The following is a 17,380-nucleotide window of genomic DNA, read 5'->3' as shown; positions in this document are numbered from 1 at the left end:
ACTCAAAAGGAGACATAATAAGACTACTGCACCCCTCACCTACCTTCAATAATTTCCAACTCATGACCAGTCTCATATCTTCTGATTTTTAAGATAAATATTTTCATGAACTTATTGTTTGTTATTCTGTGACTTCATTTTTTTGGGAAGCATGGTTCCCCATTATAGAGATAAACCGTAAATTAGTTAACCAATTTCTTCTTAAACTTTAGGTCATTTCTCATTTTCACCTTTATCATCTTTACTGCCATGGACTTTCTCATAGCTAATTCTGCCCTCTTAGTCATTTTTGTTTTCCAAGAATAAATTCCTAGAAACAGAATCCTTGCTTCAAAGACAATGTGCTAAAGAATGTTAGTTAAGAATGTGGTTTCAGGGGACTTCCCTGGAGGTCCAGTGGTTAAGAGGTCTCCTTCCAATGCAGGGGATGTGGGTTCAATCCCTGGTCAGGGAGCTAAGATCCCACATGCCTCTCGGCCAAAAAACAAAAACGTAAAAAACAGAATCAATATTGTAACAAATTCAATAAAGACTTCAGAAATGGTCCACAGTAAAAAAGAAGTCTTTAAAAAAAGAACACAGGGCTCAGTCAGTTCCTACTCTTTGCCACCCACACAGAGCCTGCCAGGCTCCTCTGTCATGAGATTTTCTCAGCAAGTATTCAGGAGTTAGAGTCCTTAAATTCTGAATTTCAGTTTGCTCTTCTGAAACGTCCTTCATTGTATTACATGAGGCTGCTATAAGATGGCAATGTATCAATGTAAGGCTCTTAGCCCAGAGCCTGGCACATTCTAGACACTCAGTAAAGTTAAGCTTTATTCGTGTAACTATGCACATTTTTGAAACTTATAATGGTAAATTTGCCTTTTGTTTTTCTTACCAGCTGTTGAAACTCTAGTTGTTACAGGCAACTGCTCCAAGGAAGCCATCTTCAGCTTGAACACCAAAGTGAACTCCATGAAAATCAATTGCAATGATGTCATCCAGGGAAATACACAAGGTACGTGGGGTGGCTGCTTTCAGAATCCCTAAGACATGCAGAGCAACATTACTGTGTGAGTAGTGAGGGAAATGTCCCCAGTAGGCTCCTCTCTATTGGGCCTGTTACCTGTGGCTCAGAGGTTAACGCGTCTGCCTCCAATGCGGGAGACCCGGGTTCGATCCCTGGGTCGCGAAGATACCCTGGAGAAGGAAATGGTAACCCACTCCAGTATTCTTGCCTGGAGAATACCATGGATGGAGAAGCCTGGTAGGCTACAGTCCACGGGGTCGCAAACAGTCGGACACGACTGAGCGACTGAACAGAACAGAACACAGACCCTGATGTTACTGAACCCAGGTCCGGCTACTCGCTGCTCAAAAGTCATTAAAGAGGCTAAGTTAGTGGAAAGGAAAGTTTGCTTTATTTTGGATGCCAGTGACAAGGGAGGAGGGTCACTCGCATCCAAACCTGTCCAAATGCCAACAGCCCCCACCCCAACAACCAGGGAGCTAGAGCATTTATAGACATAGAGAGAGGGCTACGTGCAGAAACAGCACAGTAGCTCAGACAGTCATCTTGAAATTGGTCATTGGTGGTCAGCTCTAAGCACAGTTAGTCTTGGTTCCAGGGTTGATTTGTTCCCATTTCCTTGGAACTGCGACAGCTTATGTCGTGGCTACAGTCTGGTCGTCATGTAGTTAATTTCTCCACCTGGTGGGGGTCTCTATCTATAAGACAGTTCAAAGGATATGGCTGAGCATATTATCTATAGCCCTTAAGAAGGAACTAAAGGTCCTTGACTTTGCTTACTAGCTAAACTATTATCACTTGATCTCCTTTGACTATTTTCCTTTGTTTCTTTATGTTCTCAGTTCTCTGATTAAACTAATTTTTGGCTAAAGTTTTTTCACAGACGAAAGGTGGGCTGAGGACTGGGGGAACAAGGACTATAGCATTCTGCTCCATTTCACTAAGACTGTGCCATCTGAGTCTTTTCCTTTAAAAAAAACTTTTTTTATTAAAAAAGGACATCTTCCTACCTAAAATGGAGGTTTTTTTGTTCTTCAGCATGAGAGAGAGACTTCTTTGCAATTTAGGGGCTGTTCTATCTGGTTCTCAGTTTGGGTTCCCTTAGAAGCAGCGCATGGACAAGTGTAAGAGGAACGAGTGTGATGATTTTATATGGGAGATGACCCCAGAGAGAATCAGTAAGGGTATTAGTCAGGATTCTCCAGAGAAACAGAACCAGTAGGCTGTATACATGTAGAGAAAGAGAAACAGAGAAAGAGAGAGATGGGCAGGGACAGAGATTTAAGAAGAATTTAGCTCATGCGATTGTGGAGGGCAACAAATCTAAAATCTAGCCAGCAGGCTGAAAGACCCAGGGAAAAGCTGTTGCTGCCTGAGTCCAAAGGCAGTCTCTTCCTCGGGGGGAACTCAGTCTTTTTCTTAACACCTTCCACTGATTAGATGAGGCCCACCAACATTAGGGACTGTAATCTGCTTTATTCAAAATCTACTGATTTAAATGTTAATCTCATCTAAAGATACCCTCCCAGCAATATCCAGACTGGTCTTTGACCAAATATCTGGGTCCTAAGGCCTATCCAAGCTGACACATAAAATTAATCATCCCAACAGGGTAAACAGGAAGTGAGACAAGGAAGAGAGGGCAGCCCATACAGGGATTATTATGTTAGCGAGCAGGTTAGTGCTGGTGGTGACTGGGTTCAATCCCACTGAGTTATCCCATTCAAAGAGAGGTGGCTAGAGGACTTCCCTGGAGGTCTAATGGTTAAGATTCTGTGCTTCCAATGCAGGGGGCAGGGGTTCAGTCCCTGGTCAGGGAACTAAGATCCCACATGCCACTCGACATGGTCAAAACAAATTTTTAATAATAAAGGGGACTTCCCTTGTGGCCCAGTGGCTAAGACTCTGCACTTCTAATGCGGGGAACCTGGGTTTGATACCTAGTCAGGGAACTAGATCTCACATGCTGCAATGAAGATCCCGAATTCCAAAACTAAAATAATAATAACAGTTAGGGAGAGGGAGCTGAGCTGATCTCTTTATCCACCTGCTTTGATCCATCACTGGTTAAGAGCCCTTCTGGGGCTTGCAAGCAGAAGTGAACTTCTAGGCTCTTCCAGCCTGCCCTGTGTACAGATCAAACATATTCACTCCAGGGAAAGCTCCCAGACAGAATCGCAGCTGCTTGCAGTAGAATCCATCAGCATGTTAAAAAAAAAAAAAACAGAAGTGTCAAAGGAATAAAGCTAGTGTGCCTACAGCATCTGCAGCCTGTGTAGAAAGAGAAATTGTCACTATTAACTGTCCCAGCATTGCCAGGCTGTCTGATTTTTCAAGAGAAACCAAAATTTGGGTTGTCTGCATGAACACCTCCAGTACTTTTTTAATTTGGCAGGAAGACTTCTGTTATAATTGCCATATGTTACAATTGCTGTAGCACAATAAATGAGGGTCTTAAAATCCAATTACATGAATGTGGGGTCTGTACAGACAGCTGGTCTGTGCTATTGCCCAAAGTTCCAAAGTAAAGATGATAAAACGCAGACAACCGAGCATGTGCTGAACTGAGAAAGTCTCATGTGGCAATTAGTTTCTCACTTCCTCTCCTCCCCCAAGAAGATAAGAACTTGAATCTGCCTTCATTGAAGGATGGGCCAGGAGGAGGATGGAAGCCAAATTCCAACCATGTGATTTCATGCCTGTGTGCTCACCAGGTTCCCCCGTTACTCACAGTGTGGAGAGGGAGCCTGAAAGCTTCACAGTGCAGGTCAAACCAAACATATCTGCAATCCAGCTTGTTCCTTGGTCACATTCTGGAGTAACAGGGATTAGGAAGTCAATTTTTTTTATCAGAATATAATTGTTTTACAATGTTGTGTTAGTCTCTGCTGTACCACATCATGACCCAGCTGTGTACGTATATCCCCTCCCTCAGGAGCCTCCCTCCCACCACCCGGCATCCCACCCCTCTCGGTCATCACAGAGCACTGAGCTGAGCTCCCTGTGCTACACAGCAGCTTCCCACTAGTCACACATATGGTGATGTATGTGTTTCAGTGCTGTTCTCTCAATCTGTCCCATCCTCTCCTTCACTCTGTGTTCACAAGTCTCTTCTCTATGTCTGTGCCTCTGTTCCTGCCCTGCAAAACGGTTCATCTGTACCGTTTTTCTAGACTTCACATATATGCTTTAATATGCAACATTTGTTTTTCTTTCTGACTTACCTCACTCTGTACGACAGGCTCTAGTTTCATCTACAAAGAGGTATCACCTCACACAGGCCAGAATGGCCACAATCAAAAAATCTACAAACAACAGATGCTGGAGAGGGTGTGGAGAAAAGGGAACCCTCTTACACTGTTGGTGGTAATGTAAATTGGTACAGACACTCTGGAGAACAGTACGGAGGTTCCTTAAAAAAACTAAACATAGAACTGCCATCTGACCCAGCAATTCCAATACTGGACATATACACTGAGAAAACCACAGCTGAACACATGAATTTAAGGAGAACAGAACTCAGTCCATAACGACTGTCCAGGCTGAATTGTTGACATGAACTGCAGACCTCATAATGTGAATGCATGTGCCTTGGGGAGCCCTTGGCATAGGCATGCCCGTGCATTCATACATGCTCAGTGGTGTCTGACTCTGTGACCCCATAGACTGTAGCCTGCAAGTCTCCTCTGTTCATGGAATTTCCTAGGCAAAAATACTGGAGTGGATTGCCATTTCCTCTTCCAGGGGATCTTCCCGGCCCAGGGTTAAAATCTGCGTCTCCTGCATTGGCAGGCAGATTCTTTACCACTGAGCCACCAGGGAAGCACCATAGACATGCCCAGCAGCAGACTATTTATCTTTCCCTAATGACCCTTGTGGTCTCATCTTGAAGCATTGCACTGGCTGTCCCTCTGCCAGTAATGTTAACCAACACTCCACAGGGTGGACTTTTATTCTTTCAACACAGCTCAACTTTTTCCTCTTCCATGAAGCCTCCCGGGACTGCCTATTTCCATCACAGCACTAGAGTCAGGCTTTCCCTCTCCTGTGCTCCTCCAGCACTTTGAACCTACCTTATCCTGGCATCTGATGTGTTAACATCTGTTCATCGACATGTCCCCTCCCCAACCCTGCCTCCCCACCACCATACCTTTAGAGTGAAAACCATGAACTCTTTCTCTGTGCAGTCCTTTACCAGCAGAGAATCAGAGAACAGAAATGTTCATCGAATTAAATCCACATCTAGGTTGAGGACTGAACATTCCTAAAGAGAGAAAAGAACACATTGATGGGTTCATGACAAACTCATAAAGGGACATTTTTCTGTCCCTCAGGTTATGTCATGGACTGGATCATTCTTCATTGTAGGGAGTCATCCTGTGCCCTGTAGGATGTTGAACAACATCCCTGGCCTTTATCCACTAGATGTCTATAGCAGTTCCCCAGTTATGACAACCGAAAATTCCTCCAGACACCACCCAGTGTCAGCTGAGGTAAGAGGGCAGGATAGCCTGCAGCTGAGAACCTCCGGTCTGAAGCAACCTTGTAATATATCTCCAAAAGGTGGATAATTTTAATACCAGAAGGGATCCTATTAAATTACACCATGACACCAGGTGTGAACTGGGACTGTCACAGGTAATCCAAGACATAGAATCACATGATTCCTCTCCCTTTAAACTATCTCAGAGAGCAAACTCTGGCCACAGAGGTCAACCTTGGAAACCTCAATAGCCATTCTTTTCTTTTCTACTTGTGATTTGCTCTACAGTTCAGTTTATTTCAGATCACTCTTTCAGTCATGTCCGACTCTTTGCGACCCCGTGAACCGCAGCACGCCAGGCTTCCCTGTCCATCACCAACTCCCAGAGTCCACCCAAACCCATGTTTATTGATTTGATCTTACACCAGAATATTTCAGCTCAAAAATAAGCAACTTCCAAGCATCAGATCAAGTAGACTGAGCACCTGCTGATGCCTTCCAACCACCCACAGCTGTTTCTTTCTGATGAACAGAAACTGCCATCAACTCAGAGAAGCAGAAGTGAATCTCCTACTTCTCCTCCCTCGAGAGAAGCCAGAAAAACCTGGTTAGAGACACCTGCCAAGGGATTTATTCCAGTAGGATGAACCACACAGCTTGTTTCTTGTTGTTCAGTCTCTAAGTTGTGAACCCCGTGGCCTGTAGCCCGTCAGGCTCCACTGTCCATGGGATTTCCCAGGCAAGAATACTGGAGTGGGTTGTCATCTCCTCCTCCAGGAGGTCTTCCTGGACCAGGGATCAAACCCACGTCTCCTGCATTGGCAGGTGAATTCTCTGAGCCACCTGGGAACCACACAGCTAGTATGTGGCAAAGATGGGGTTTGAATCCAGAAACACGGTTCTTGTCTCTAGGCCCTTAACTACTCACTATATATGACCTCTTTGTCATGTGGACTTCTCAGCAGCAGTGAATTCTTAATGACGTGGGAATACTGACAAGTTTATTAACATCTTATCACATATGTGCATATACATATACATACATGTAACTGACATATAGTATATGTGCATGTATACATTATATATCTTATGTGTGTATATACATTATATGCTGTGCTGTGTGCTTAGTTGCTCAGTCATGTCTGACTCTGCGACCCCATGGGCTGTAGCCCTCCAGACTCTTCTGTCCATGGGAATTCTCCAGGCAAGAATACTAGAGAGGGTTCCCATGCCCTCCTCCAGGGGATCTTCCCAAACCAGGGATCAAACCTAGGTCTCCTGCATTGCAGGTGGATTCTTTACCAGCTAAGCTACCAGAGAAGTCGATGTTATATGCTTCAGTTCAGTCGCTCAGTCGTGTCTGACTCTTTGCGACCCCATGAATCACAGCACACCAGGCCTCCCTATCCATCACCAACTCCCGGGGCAAACTCGTCCATCGAGCCAGTGATGCCATCCAGCCATCTCATTCTCTGTCGTCCCCTTCTCCTCCTGCCCCCAATCCCTCCCAGCATCAGAGTCTTTTCCAGTAAGTCGACTCTTCACATGAGGTGGCCAAAGTATTGGAGTTTCAGCTTTAGCATCAGTCCTTCCAGTGAACACCCAGGACTGATCTCCTTTAGAATGCACTGGTTGGATCTCCTTGCAGTCCAAGGGACACTCAAGAGTCTTCTTCAGCACCACAGTTCAAAAGCATCAATTCTTCGGCGATCAGCTTTCTTCACAGTCCAACTCTCACATGCATACACGACCACGGGAAAAACCATAGCCTTTACCAGACGGGCCTTGTTGGCAAAGTAATGTCTCTGCTTTTTAATATGCTATCTAGGTTGGTCATAACTTTCCTTCCAAGGAGTAAGTGTCTTTTAATTTCATGCCTGCAATCAGCATCCACAGTGATTTTGGAGCCCCAAAAAATAAAGTCTGACACTGTTTCCACTGTTTCCCCATCTATTTCCCATGAAGTGATGAAACCAGATGCCATGCTCTTTGTTTTCTGAATGTTGAGCTTTAAGCCTACTTTTTCACTCTCCTCTTTCACTTTCATCAAGAGGCTTTTGAGTTCCTCTTCACTTTCTGCCATAAGGGTGGTGTCATCTGCATATCTGAGGTTATTATGTTATATGCTAGGCTGTCATAAAATATCAGACTGGTGGCTTAAACAAGAGAAATTTATTTTCCCACAGTTGTAGAGGCTGGGGATACAAGACGAAGCTGTTGGCAAGATGGGTTTCTCCGGAGGCCTCTCTCCTTGGTGTGAACATGGCCATTTTCAGTGTCCTCACACAGCCCTTCTTCTGTGCGCATGTGTCCCTAGTCTCTCTTCATCCATCCAAATTTCCTCTTATTTTTTTTAATTTTTTTTATTGGATGCTAATTACTTTACAATATTATATTGGTTGGTTTTGCCATACATTGACATGAATCTGCCCCAGATGTACATGTGTTCCCCCTCCTGAACCCTCCTCCCACCTCCCTCCTCCCCATATCCCCCTTCTGGGTCAACCCCATGCACGAGCCCCGAGCATCCTGTATCATGCGTCGAACCTGGACTGGAGATTCGTTTCACGTGTGATAATGTACATGTTTCTATGCCATTCTCCCAAATCTTCCCATCCTCACCCTCTCCCATAGAGTCCAAAAGACTGTTCTATACATCTGTGTCTCTTTTGCTGTCTTGCATGCAGGGTTATTATTACCATCTTTCTAAATTCCATATATGTGTGTTAGTATACTGTATTAGTGTTTTTCTTTCTGGCTTACTTCACTCTGTATAATAGGTTCCAGTTTCATCCACCTCATTAGAACTGATTCAAATGTATTCTTTTTAATGGCTGAGTAATACTCCATTGTGTATATGTACCACAGCTTTCTTATCCATTCATCTGCAGATGGACATCTAGGTTGCTTCCATGTCCTGACTATTATAAACAGTGCTGCGATGAACACTGGAGTACATGTGTCTCTTTCAATTCTGGTTTCCTCAGTGTCTATGCCCAGGAGTGTGATTGCTGGGTCGTATGGCAGTTCTATTTCCAGTTTTTTAAGGAATCTCCACACTGTTCTCCATAGTGGCTGTACTAGTTTGCATTCCCACCAACAGTGTAAGAGGGTTCCCTTTTCTCCACACCCTCTCCAGCATTTATTGCATGTAGACTTTTGGATAGCAGCCATTCTGACTGGTGTGAAATGGTGTCTCATTGTGGTTTTGATTTGCATTTCTCTGATTATGAGGGATGTTGAGCATTTTTTCATCTGTTTGTTAGCCATCTGTGTGTCTTCTTTGGAGAAATGTCTGTTTAGTTCTTTGGCCCATTTTTTCCCCAAAACAGTGAATTTCACCTTTTTCTCAAGCGCACACAGAACCTTTTCCAGGATAGATCACATCCTGGTCCATAAATCTAGCCTTGGTAAATTCAAAATAATTGAAATCATTCCAAACATCTTTTCTGACCACAATGCAGTAAGATTAGATCTCAATTACAGGAGAGAAACTATTAAAAATGCCAACATATGGAGGCTGAACAACACGCTGCTGAATAATGAACAAATCATAGAAGAAATCAAAAGAGAAATCAAAATATGCATAGAAATGAATGAAAATGAAAACACAACAGCCCAAAACCTATGGGACACTGTAAAAGCAGTACTAAGGGGAAGGTTCATATCAATACAGGCATACCTCAAGAAACAAGAAAAAAGTCAGCTAAATAACCTAACTCTACACCTAAAGAAACTAGAAAAGGAAGAAATTAAGAACCCCAGCATTAGTAGAAGGAAAGAAATCATAAAAATTAGGGCAGAAATAAATGCGAAAGAAACAAAAGAGACCATAGCAAAAATCAACAAAGCCAAAAGCTGGTTCTTTGAGAGGGTAAATAAAATTGACAAACCACTAGCCAGACTCATCAAGAAACAAAGGGAGAAGAACCAAATCAATAAAATTAGAAATGAAAATGGAGAGATCACAGCTGACAACACAGAAATACAAAGGATCATCAGAGAATACTATCAGCAATTATATGGCAATAAAATGGACAACTTGGAAGAAATGGACAAATTCTTAGAAAAGTACAACTTTCCAAAACTGAACCAGGAAGAAATAGAAAATCTGAACAGACCCATCACAAGCACAGAAATAGAAGCTGTAATCAGAAATCGTCCAGCAAACAAAAGCCCAGGTCCAGACGGCTTCACAGCTGAATTCTACCAAAAATTTAGAGAAGAGTTAACACCTATTCTACTCAAACTCTTCCAGAAAATTGCTGAGGAAGGGAAACTTCCAAACTCATTCTATGAGGCCACCATCACCCTAATCCCAAAACCTGGTAAAGATCCCACAGAAAAAGAAAACTACAGGCCAATATCACTGATGAACATAGATGTAAAAATCCTTAACAAAACTCTAGCAATCAGAGTCCAACAACACATTAAGAAGATCATACACCATGACCAAGTGGGCTTTATCCCAGGAATTCAAGGATTCTTCAATATCCGCAAATCAATCAAATTTCCTCTTATAAGGATACCAGGCAGACTAGATAAAACCCACCCTAAGAGTCTCATTTTAACTTCATCACCTCTTTGAAAGCCCTGTCTTCGAATATAGTCACACTGGGAAGTACCATTAAGACTTCAACATATGAATTTTGGGGAGGAACACAATTCAGCCCATAACACTGTTGATATACAAAATGTCCACTACATATAAATATTCAAGGTGGAAACCTGCATTCCATCAACATCAGGCATGAGTGAAACTGCAGCTTGCCCTCCGACTGCTATTGCTGACGTGCCTTCAGCTCCATCATCTCACTTCCTCTCCCTCCTCCAGTCAGTAACTCGTCTTGCCTGTTCCCTCGATGCCAGCCCCTGCATGTCAGCTATTGTCCTGTGCTAGTCTACTTTTTGAGGTACTATATTGTAAGACTTAAAATGTTTCCTTTATTTTCTGTTTGTTTTTTATGTATTTTTCATGTGAAAAGTATTAGAAACTTGCTACAGTATGATGCAGCTGATCGTGTTAGTTGGGTACCTAGGCTAATCTTGTTGGACTTAGGAACAAATTGGACTTGCAAACATGCTCTCAGAACAGAACTCGTTTGTATGTAGGGGACTTACTGTAAGTCACGTGCATGCCTTAATATGTAATAAAATTATAAATGTACAGTATAAGCATATCATGTGCATATATATGTTTAGCCTATCAAACTGTGTTAAGTTATGCCATTCCCTTGCTTAAAACCCTCCAATAGTTTTCCCACTGGCTTAAAATAAAAGCAAAATTCTCCCCAAGGCCCTACAAGATCAACCCCCACCATGCCCTCACTTCCACTGTCCCCCTCACACACTCTGCTTCAGCCATACTGGCCTCCTTGCTGATTCCTGAGCAGGTGGGCACAGTCATGTCTCTGGGGGTTTTTTCCTCTGCTATTTTCTCCTCCTAGAGCACTCTCCTCTCAGATATCCTCCTTCCTTCAACCCTGCTGTCTGAAAACTGTCTGAAATAGCATGCTCCACCTCTCGCTGTCCCCTGGCATGAGTGCTAAGTCGCTTCAATCATGTCTGACTCTTTGCAACCCCATAGACTGTAGCCCACCAGGCTCTTCTGTCCACAGGATTTTCCAGGCAAGAATAATGGAGTGGATTGCCATGTCCTCCTTCAGGGGATCTTCCTGACCCATGGGTCAAACCCACATCTCCTGCACTGGCAGGCAGCTTCTTTACCACTAGGACCACCTGGGAAGCCCCACTGTCCCCTACTTCACTTAATTTTCTCCATAGAATTGAGCACCAATCCTATATTAGAGCAAGGTGTCTTTGATATATACCGTTGTTGAGGGGCTCCCAACACTTGGAAATGAATTGTCCAAGGAGACCTCTGCTTAGAGAGCAAGAGACTTTATTGGAAAGTGGTCCCCAGGCAGAGAGCAGCAGGAAAACTGCTTTGCCACATGGCTCACAGTCTCAGGTTTTCTGGTAATGAGATTAGTTTTTAGGTTGTCTCTGGTCAGTCATCATCCTTGGCCCATAGTCTGAGTCAGAGTCTTTCCTGGTGACCCAAGCCTCCTTCAGCCAAGACAGATTCCAGTGCAAAGGATTCTGGGAGGATGGTTGTCTCCTCCCTCTTTTGGCCCCTCCAAATTCTCCCAGTTAGTTTTCGGGTGGCAGTACCAAGTTCCTCATTGGGACCTCCTGTTGTGATACAACTCACCCAAGTGGTTATCATCATGCCTGGTCAAGGTGGGCGGCTTCAGTTGACGATTATCTAACACCTTTATTTGCTTGTTTATGTTTGTTTCCTGCACCAGGAAGTAAGATCCATAAGAGGAGAAATTCAGGCTATTTTTTCCCCCACTGTATCTCCAGAATAATGTCTGGACACAGTAAGCACTAAAATAAAAGGTGGATAGGTAAGTAAATAGACAGATAGAGGGCTTCCCTGATGGCCCAGCAGGTAAAGAATCTGCCTGTGATACAGGTGACACAGGTTCAATCCCAGGGTGGGGAAGAGCCCCTGGAGGAGGCAATGGCAACCCACTCCAGTATTCTTGCCTGGGAAATCCCATGGACAGAGGAGCCTGGTGGGTTACAGTCCATAGGGTCGCAAAGAGTTGGACACAACAGAGCAAATAAGCACATAGGTAATGATTTCCATGTGTTATCTATATCTGGTTTATACTATATAATATATACCAGTTCAGTTCAGTCGCTCAGTCATGTCTAACTCTTTGAAACCGCATGAATTGCACAGCATGCCAGGCTTCCCTGTCCATCACCAACTCCCGGAGCTTGCTCAAATTCATGTCCATTGAGTCAGCGATGTCATCCAACCATCTCATCCTCTGTCGTCCCCTTCTCCTCCTATAACTTTATTATATATATATAATATATATGGAAAAGAAATAATTAGATTTATATCTAAAGAGATAGAAATACTTGTACCAACTACAAATGGATTTTCTTGGGTCCAGCCTCAACATTTTGTTTCATGCAAAAGAAACACAAAACCAGTTCTAAAGGTCTTGCAAAACAAGTTAGTCATTACTGAAGTCTTCAAGAGACAGCAGAGGAAATGGAATGATATCACACAAGACTTGCCCAATTTCCTTTTATAGCTGTCCCTTAGTCTCAAAGAGGGATTGGTTCCTGGACCCTTCAGACATAAAAATCCACGAACACTCAAGTCCCTATATAAAATGGTGTATCAATAGTATTTTATATAGATGTGCATATAACCTTATGCACATGCTCCCTGATACTTTAAATCATCTCTAGATTACTTATAATACCTTATACAATGCAAAAGCTATGAAAATAGTTGCAGATGCAAAACAAATTCAAGTTTTGCTTTCTGAGACTTTCTTGAATTTTTTAATGTTTATTTATTTATTTGGCTGCACCAGGTCTTAGTTGCAGCCTGTGGGATCTAGTTCCCTGACCAGGGATTGAACCTGGGCCCCCTGCATTGGGAGCGCAGAGTCTTAGCAAATGAACCACCAAGGAAGTCCCTGGGATTTTTAAAAATATTTTCAATCCAAGGTTCATAGAATCTGTGGATACAGAACCTGAAGATATAGAGAGTTAACTTTACTTTCCTTTTCCTCTTTATGGCTGACCCAGTATCTTTCCTCTCTTCCTCCTTCAAAATTCCACCTGCCTCTTCTCTGCCCCTCCCTCCCAATTTTTATACTGTTCATGGAGTTCTCTGGGCAACAATACTGGAGTGGATTGCCATTTCCTCCTCCAGATAGTGGAGATAGTGGAGAACAGAGGAGCCTGGTGTGCTGCAGTCTATGGGTCATAGAGTCAGACAGCACTTAGCAGCTGAAAAACAACAACACAACTTTTTTTTTTTAATTGAAGTATAATTGCTTTACAGTATTGCGTTCAGTTCAGTTCAGTCACCCAGTCGTGTCCAACTCTTTGCGACCCCATGAATCACAGCACACCAGGCCTCCCTGTCCATCACCAACTCCCGGAGTTCACTCAAACTCATGTCCATCAAGTCAGTGATGCCATCCAGCCATCTCATTCTCTGTCGTCCCCGTCTCCTCCCACCCCCAATCCCTCCCAGCATCAGACTCTTTTCCAGTGAGTCAACTCGTCGCATGAGGTGGCCAAAGTATTGGAGTTTCAGCTTCAGCATCAGTCCTTCCAATGAACACCCAGGACTGATCTCCTTTAGAGTGCACTGGTTGGATCTCCTTGCAGTCCAAGGGACTCTCTAGAGTCTTCTCCAACACCACAGTTCAAAAGCATCAATTCTTTGGTGCTCAGCTTTCTTCACAGTCCAACTCTCACATCCATACATGACCACAGGAAAAACCATAGCCTTGACTAGATGGACCTTTGTTTGCAAAGTAATGTCTCTGCTTTTTAATATGCTGTCTAGGTTGGGCATAACTTTCCTTCCAAGGAGTAAGCATCTTTTCATGGCTGCAGTCAGCATCTGCAGTGATTTTGGAGCCCCAAAATATAAAGTCTGACACTGTTTCCCCATCTATTCCCCATGAAGTGATGGGACCAGGACTTAGTTTTCTGGATGTTGAGCTTCAAGCCAACTTTTTCACTCTCCTCTTTCACTTTCATCAAGAGGCTTTTTAGTTCCTCATCACTTTCTGCCATAAGGGTGGTGTCATCTGCATATCTGAGGTTATTGATATTTCTCCCATCAATCTTGATTCCAGCTTGTTGGTTTCTACCAAATATCAACAGGAATCAGCCATAGACAGCCCAACTTTTATATCTTTTTCTCCTAAGGGTAGATTCATGTCCTTTCTTATGTAAATCAGTTTAGCCTCTCTTAGTTTTTCCAGTTTCTCTTGTCCCTCCAGTTTTACCCTATTCAATACTACAAAGGATTCAGGGCCAGAAATACAAAGTATGCCTCAGAATATGAGAAGAGACACTGAAAATCTTTTATTCTGACACTCATATATGTGAGTTGGTGTGCATATGTGCGTATACATACGTATGTGTTTTTGTGTGTGTGTATATACACCTATATACCATTTTCAAAGAGATAAACAATGAAAAGGTAAATACCATTTTCAAATATAAATGAAGGTACATCAAAGATCATATGAACTCATGGGACGTCCCTGGTTGTCCAGCGGTTAAGACTTCGCCTTCCAATGTAGGGGGTGCAGATTCCATCCCTGGTCTGCGAGCTAAGATCCCAAGTGCCTTGGGATGGCCAAAAGACCAAAACATAAAAAACAGAAGCAATATTGTAACAAATTCAATAAAGACTTTTTCAAAGTCATGAAAAAGATTACATCAGCTCATTAATTGATGAGGGAATCTATGAAATGTTAAGACATGCTCAGAGGCAATTCAAAGGGCAGATACATGTGTACACAAACATATTCCTATATAAATCAGTCACAAATTCTGAAATGATATGCAAACTGATGCAAAAGCTGCTTAGTACTCTATAGGGCCATGCTACAATGCAATGTTCAGAATTATATTTTCTATAACAGAAAACTACATATCTACCAGATAAAATGCATCCTTGTCTAAGGAAAGAACCATTTCCACTACTATCAAGTTTCTACATGTTATCTTCTATGCCTACAGAGTTGTGAAATTGCTTGGCAATAGAAAGTCCATAAAAGGTGAATTGCAATGCCCCATAGAATCAGATAATCCTTGATACTTGGCTCTCCATAGAAGGAAACTCGGTCACATTGTTACTGAGTCCAGGTTCGCTCTGCTTACCACACAACCAGCCAATAAATTTGAGAGATGTGGTATTGAGGCAAAGAAAATGACTTTATCTGAAAGCTGGTTTATTGAGAAAATGGCACACTAATGTCTCAAAATAACTATCTTATCGGGGTCTAGATTCCAGGTTTCTTTATAGAATAGAGATGTGGGGTGGAGGGTAAGGAAGCAAAGTAGAAAACCCATTGTGTGTTTGTGTGCTCAATGCAGGCTCCTCTATCCATGGGATTTCCCAGGCAAGAATACCAGAGTGGGTTGCCATTTCCTCCTTCAGGAGATGGGGAGGCCTGACCTGGACAGGCATGATTAAGCAGGTTTGCAGGGGCTGGGCGATTACAAAGAGCAGGACTAGGGTGAGTGAGATAAGCTCCCGTTCCTAGTATTGCCAGTCCCCACTTTCTGAAACTACATGACCTATGTGACCCAGACTTTGCAAGGGGCAAACTGAGTTACAGAGGCAGAAGGAGAAGGAAGTTATGTGAAAATTTAACTTTTCCTCTTTAGCATAACACATAATGTGATGCTCGACATCACATTAATTGAATTCAACAAACTAAATATATATGTATTAGTATGACTAACGGCTTCCCTGGTGGCTCAGTGGTAAAGAACCCACCTATAATGCACGAGACACAGGTTCAATCCCTGGGTCAGGAAGATCCCCTGGAGAAGGAAATGGCAACCCACTTCAGTATTCTTGCCTGGGAAATCCCATGGACAGAGAAGCCTGGTGGGCTATGGTCCATGGGATCACAAAGAGCCAGACACAAATGAGTGACTGAGCCTGCACCACAGTGTATATATGTCAACCCCAATCTCCATTACTCTGTTTCCTCAGGTCCTAGTGCAGTTGCCTTTATTTCATACTCTTCCCTTGGACACATCATAGATGCAACTTTTTTTGAAGAGATGAATGAGGAAGATCAAGTTTACCTGAACTCACAGGTAGTAAGTGCTACTATTGGACCCGAAAAGAACACATCTCTCTCCCAGCCTGTGACTCTAAATTTTCAGCACATAAAGGTGGGTCAAAGCTGAAGTTTGTACTTGCTTGGGTTTCATGGATGTTAGACCAAACAATTTGCATATACTCCCTGTCAGTGGTTCTGGACCTGCACTGTCCAGTGTCATAACCAGGAGCCAGCTAGAGTTATTGAGCATTTGAAGTACGTGAGTCTGAATTGAGATTTTTGAAAGGGTTAGCATTTCCAGATTTAGAATTAGCATTTCCAGACTTTGAAGACTTTGTAAGAAAAGCAATATGTTAAGCATCTCAATAATTTTATAGTGATTATATATATTGATTTATATTGACACATTCAGTTCAGTTCAGTTCAGTCGCTCAGTCATGTCTGACTCTTTGCGACCCCATGAACTGCAGCACTCTAGGCCTCCCTGTCCATCACCAACTCCCGGAGTCCACCCAAACCCATGTCCATTGAGTCGGTGATGCCATGCAACCATCTCATCCTCTGTCGTCCCCTTCTCCTGCCCTCAAGCCCTCCCAGCATCAGAGTCTTTTCCAGTGAGTCAACTCTTCGCATGAGGTGACCAAAGTATTGGAGTTTCAGCTTCAACATCAGTCCTTCCAGTGAACACCCAGGACTGATCTCCTTTAGAATGGACTGGTTGGATCTCTAAGGGACTCTCAAGAGTCTTCTCCAACGCCACAATTCAAAAGCATCAATTCTTCAGTGTTTAGCTTTCTTTATAGTCCAACTCTCACATCCATACATGATCACTGGGAAAACCATAGCCTTGACTAGACGATCCTTTGTTGGCAAAGTAATGTCTCTGCTTTTTAATATGCTATCTAGGTTGGTCATAACTTTCCTTCCAAGGAGTAAGCATCTTTTAATTTCGTGGCTGCAGTTACCATCTGCAGTGATTTTGGAGCCCAGAAAAATTAAGCCAGCCACTGTTTCCACTCTTTCCCCATCTATTTGCCATAAAGTGATGGGACCGGATGCCATGATCTTAGTTTTCTGAATGTTGAGCTTTAAGCCAACTTTTTCACTCTCCTCTTTCACTTTCATCAAGAGGCTCTTTAGTTCTGACACATTAAATGATATTATTTTGAATATGCATACACGCATGCTAAGTCACTTCAGTCTTGTCTGACTGTTTGTGACATTATGGACTATAGCCCGCCA

At 43.0% G+C, this 17,380-nt stretch overlaps 1 protein-coding gene across 2 annotated transcripts in view; it reads left to right on the top strand.

The window, feature by feature from the left end:
- ADGRE3 (adhesion G protein-coupled receptor E3) overlaps window positions 1–17,380 on the top strand; it is a 59,932-nt gene that overhangs the window by 27,477 nt on the left and 15,075 nt on the right. For both annotated transcript variants that reach the window (XM_055429818.2, XM_055429817.2), the window contains 2 exons: window positions 884–1,000; window positions 16,066–16,250. In XM_055429818.2, the coding sequence (XP_055285793.2) occupies window positions 884–1,000; window positions 16,066–16,250 (302 nt within the window). The remainder of the gene's footprint in view (window positions 1–883; window positions 1,001–16,065; window positions 16,251–17,380) is intronic.

This window comes from Moschus berezovskii, chromosome 8 (genome assembly GCF_049115385.1).
Source record: "Moschus berezovskii isolate FMDL1 chromosome 8, NW_MosBer_1.0, whole genome shotgun sequence".
Lineage (NCBI taxonomy): Eukaryota > Metazoa > Chordata > Mammalia > Artiodactyla > Moschidae > Moschus > Moschus berezovskii.
This window is presented reverse-complemented; position numbering and strand designations above follow the sequence as displayed.